This window comes from Morus notabilis, unplaced genomic scaffold (assembly GCF_000414095.1).
Source record: "Morus notabilis unplaced genomic scaffold, ASM41409v2 Scaffold767, whole genome shotgun sequence".
Classification (NCBI taxonomy): domain Eukaryota; kingdom Viridiplantae; phylum Streptophyta; class Magnoliopsida; order Rosales; family Moraceae; genus Morus; species Morus notabilis.
In genome coordinates this window covers 1-4,720 of record NW_010365514.1, presented here as the reverse complement: position 1 = coordinate 4,720, position 4,720 = coordinate 1, and the positions used below count along the sequence as shown (strand labels likewise).

General features: G+C 39.7%; 1 protein-coding gene across 1 annotated transcript; it reads right to left on the bottom strand.

Moving 5' to 3' along the window:
• Positions 1-1,326: 1,326 nt before the first annotated feature.
• LOC21386619 (cation/H(+) antiporter 18) lies at positions 1,327-4,523 on the bottom strand. The gene is made up of 3 exons (XM_010108274.2): positions 4,240-4,523; positions 2,766-3,767; positions 1,327-2,659 (listed from the first exon to the last, which is right to left on the bottom strand). Exons 1-3 carry the CDS (start codon positions 4,429-4,431, stop codon positions 1,457-1,459), a joined length of 2,397 nt encoding a protein of 798 aa, XP_010106576.1. The 5' UTR covers positions 4,432-4,523; the 3' UTR covers positions 1,327-1,456.
• Between the last annotated feature and the right edge of the window lie 197 nt (positions 4,524-4,720).

The window sequence follows — 4,720 nt, the reverse complement described above, 5'->3', positions numbered from 1 at the left end:
TTATTATTATTATTATTATTATTTTATTTTATTTTATTATTTCTTGAATCCTTTCAAAAAAAAGATTTTCTTAAATGATAGATCACGCACTCTTTTTTTCTTATGGGTGTTTTTTTTGCTGAATTTTATACCGAATAAGGATTTTAACGAGACATCGTCTAGCTAGCTTGTTTTATGGCTAGATCTTCTTTTCCTTCAAGACAAGAGTTTTAGGACTTTTGTCTATTTTCTCTTTTGCTTTGTCAGCCATTGCGCTGGCTTGTTTCAGTTTTAAGCGTTTGACACTCATCTCTCCCTCTCCCCCGCTCGCTAACTCTCTTTCTCTCCTCTCCCTTTGCTTTTAGGCAAAATCAAGTTGACATGATCAATGCTTATATTTTAATTTGCTAATCGGGTTTTTACGTAGCCCGTTCGGTTCGCTAATTTGAGTTTTTAATTCGAGTTGAGATATGATGTTGTGTGAGAGCTTTTTACTGTAGTAAAAAAATTAAATGTGACTGTTTCTGAGAGCTTTTTGCTGTAATAAAACTCGAATTCTAAACTCAAATCAGCGAAAAAATACGGGGCCAGCACTTCGATTGCGAAGCTGATGTTGGGTTTTGTTCTTTCTCGCTAAGAATGTTTGGCTTTGATGTTCTAGTTTGGTTCTTTAATCTGATTATGGGATTTTTTTTGTTTGTCCTCCTTTGAGTGCCAAGTTGGGATTGAGCATTTTTTATTTTTGAAAAATTTAGAACATTTTTACAATTTTTGATACCAAAATAGAATTTAGACCGCCATAAAATATGCTCTGGGGAAGAAATTAAAACCTGCACTAAATAAATCTAAAAGCGTAGGGCGTAAATATATAAATTTCTCCAAACAAAATATACTGTCAAGTCTAGTGTACCTTGTGCGTCCCTTAAAAAAGAAATACGGTAACATTACCATATGCGTTAAGTTTACTACTAGGCGTTAAACGTATGTAGATCAGTAGAGTAAAGAAACAAAATCATATTAACAGATATGGTTTATTGTTCCTAACTTCTAGCGTTACACGAGTCGAGCTGTGCAATAACTGGCAGAACTTGCTTTTTTTGCTAGTAAAGCATATTTAATTAAAAAATAAAAAATAAAAAATAAAAAAAGCTAAAAGGCCCAGCGTCTCTCTTTCCTTAAAAGAATAAAATCCAACTTCTCAAAAACTGCATTTATTCTTTGTGCAAAGTGGTTTTTTAGCACTAGTTATTAGCCCATCTAATTGGCAAGTTCAAGTCTAATTAAAAAATAAAAAATAAAAAATAAAAAAAGCTAAAAGGCCCAGCGTTTCTCTTTCCTTTTAAAGAATAAAATCCAACTTCTCAAAAACTGCATTTATTCTTTGTGCAAAGTGGTTTTTTAGCACTAGTTATTAGCCCGTCTAATTGGCAAGTTCAAGTTATAGAACAAGAAATCCAGTTAGGTGATTATTGATTATTCAGTCTGTTTCTGTTGACACTTCTTCCGCACTTTCTGAGGTAAAATTCTGGGGAACCTGACCATTGTATTGTTGCAGAACCAAAACTGATGCTGTCGTAGAGAAATCTGGTGAAGTCAACAAAGTCCCCACAGGCCCCAATTCCGGGCACTCGCTCCTCCTCGTTAAAGCCAAGGCCACTTCACCGGCAGGCATTCGACCAACCAGATATAGATTGCAGCGGCCAGTCTCACGGATTATGGCAATGGCTTGTTCCGGACTTGTAACAGCTTTCTCTTCATATTTGACGGAGTTGTTGTCGGCCTTAGTCTTCTTGAACTCGTTCAGGAGCACCTCATCTACTGAGTCCAAAATGGTGCTAGAATCTTCTTCCATGTTAACTCTTGTAATCTCCCCTGCAGCCTCACGCTCCACTAGAAAGCGAATAACCGTTAGTCTGATACCCGGGTGCTCAGCCATGCGACTGCCGTAAGCAAGGGCCTCTCTGTCATCTCGACCCCCGAAGAAGAGAACTGTAATGGAATAGGAAACGTTACTCGCAGCCACATGGCTACTTCCACCGAGTCCACGATCAACGAAAATTCCAACCGAGCAAGGCGCACGCTCAAGTACCCTCCTGTTAACCCAGCGGAAGTCACTCCGGGTAGTCTCCAATGAGCCATCCAGCCTTTGGTGCTTGTGGAATGGAAGGATTATGATTGCAGCTCTTTTTCCCTCAGCAGTAGTACAAATGTCCTCATGCATATCGGACATTGAAGAAATCGATGTCATTGGCCTGACTGACACTCGTCCTAGTTGCCGGTAAGCCTCAAATGCCACGACAATATTACCAGAATCTGATCGGTGGCCCTTGTTCCAAAATGGCAATCCATTTCTTCGTGCTTTGTGTACCATAAGTATAGCTGATGACCTCTCGGAAAGCTCCATGAGATGCAGTGCATATACACAAAGTTCTTGATGCTTTTCGGTTCCTCTTGAGGACTCGAGCAGGTTAAGCAACGATGGAACATTTCTTTGCGAATGGAAACAGGCCAAGATCCTGAGTTGAGAGTTTGGATTTTTCCTCTCAATTGTTCTGTACTTGTACTCGGCCATTCTTGCCCTTTTTGCTGGCTTATAGACAGCAACTACAAGAGGCGTGGTAATGAAAGTAGTAAAGACAGCCATTAGAATCATTATGGCAAAAGTTTGGTCATTCAAAACCTGCAACGAAGAATGATAATATGCACTCAGTCTTTCAACTAAACAACAAACAAGATTCTGTTTGAAAAAATAAATATATTAAGAATTCACAATCGTGGTGAAATACCTTTCTGTCTTTACCAATGTTGAGGACAATGAGTTCCACCAAGCCTTTAGTGTTCATTAGGAACCCAAGTGCTAAAGCCTCACGGATAGGCACTTTACAATACAAGGACACCATGACAGTGCCAAAGATCTTCCCGAAACAAGCCGTGAATATAACTAAAACTAGAAGACCCCATGATTGGAGACCCTGAATGGTGGCTACATTGGTCTTCAATCCACTTGAAACAAAGTACAGAGGTAGGAATAGACCAGATACAAGATCCTCTACTTTTTCCACAAGGGCGCCGGCAAGTGGACCGTCCTTTGGAACAAGAACTCCGATGACAAAAGCACCAAACATGGCATGAATTCCAATAGTATCGGTAATGAACCCGGCAGCCAGAACAGCAGCTAATGTTGCACATATGTACATCTCATCCACTGGTTCACCTTCATGGCATCTCTGAGACATCCATTTGAAGATTGGAGGAACGAGGATGATACAGCTAATTACGAAAATACAACCAGACAGTAAGACCCACAACGAGACAAGGGGAGATTGGTTAGACCCTGATAGGGCAATGGCGAGAGCAAGAAGAACCCATGCAGCTACATCATTGACTGCCGCGGCTGACATAGCCATCCTACCAACATCGGTGGTCAAAAGTTTCAGCTCAGCCAGAATACGAGCTAAGACAGGGAAGGCAGTAATTGAAAGGGCCACTCCCATGAACACCAGGAAAGCAGCACTACTTACACCTTTAGATATGGTTGCACGGAGGATAAAAGATGAACCAATTCCTAAAGCAAACGGGAGGCTGATTCCTACAATTGCAATGCCCAGGGCCTTTTTTCCAGTCCGGCGAATGGATTTAGGATCCAACTCCAGACCCACCAAGAAGAGAAAGAATAGAAGACCAAGATTTGCTAGAGTGTCTAACACAGTGAGACTCCTGGCTGGAAAAATTGCATGAAGATAATTTTGGTTCCGTCCTAGAGCCGATGGCCCAAGTAGTATTCCTCCCTGACAAATGAAACAATATAAGGTAATGTGTGTACTGTAGCTCAGTTTTATCTTTATTTCTGTTGTGTGAAATTAGTCAAATAATGCTTTGGATGAGGATAGGTAACACTTCCAATTGGGTCTCAAAAGATTATTACTTAAGTCAATACTAATGGTTCCATCTCCTTTTACTACTTAAGCAAGCTATATATTTTATCCAAAATAAGTTGATAGATATTAGAACCGGGACAACAAAAATCAAAAACCGGAAAAGCCTTTAAAACCAAAATTCAAGTATTCTATGCTCAGACAACTGCTACGTTTCAGTTTACAAACTTCTGAGGGCTAAGAAATAATTTTAGCCCACAACTTCGACATCAAAAGCCTCTCAAACTCAAAAATCATAAGATTATATTCTTAATGAAAATCATTTGGGGGAAAACTTTGATTGCACGTATATTACATTCAAGCAAAGAAAGAAAAAGAGACTTACAATAATCTCCGCGATAACTCGTGGCTGTCTTAATGGCCTCATAAGAAAAGCAAGGACTCGAGTGACCACAAGTACCAAACAGATTTGCAAAATAACGAGAGGGAGTGCAAAGTGAAGAGGATCATCACCCTGGAATACACCATTGGATGTAGCCTTCATAGGAGAAGGACAAGCGGTGCCATTGGTACCCATTCCACGAAGCCGAGGACCAAAACAACAACCGGCTTCAGCCTCGATACAGCAGCTCTCTTTAACAAAAGTTTGGCACTACAATTGTTTCAAAACTTTTCTTGTTAGGCCGCCAACAAAATAGTATACAACATTGACCATTAACCAACTTAATCAAAGGATTGCAGAACTAATAACTACGAATTCCAAATGCAAGTCAATCACAAATTTAACAAATCAAAAGCCTCCCAGAAGAGCAAGTGCAACTAATTATGACTTCTTCAAACACTAATCCAAAATCCTAAAAAAAAAA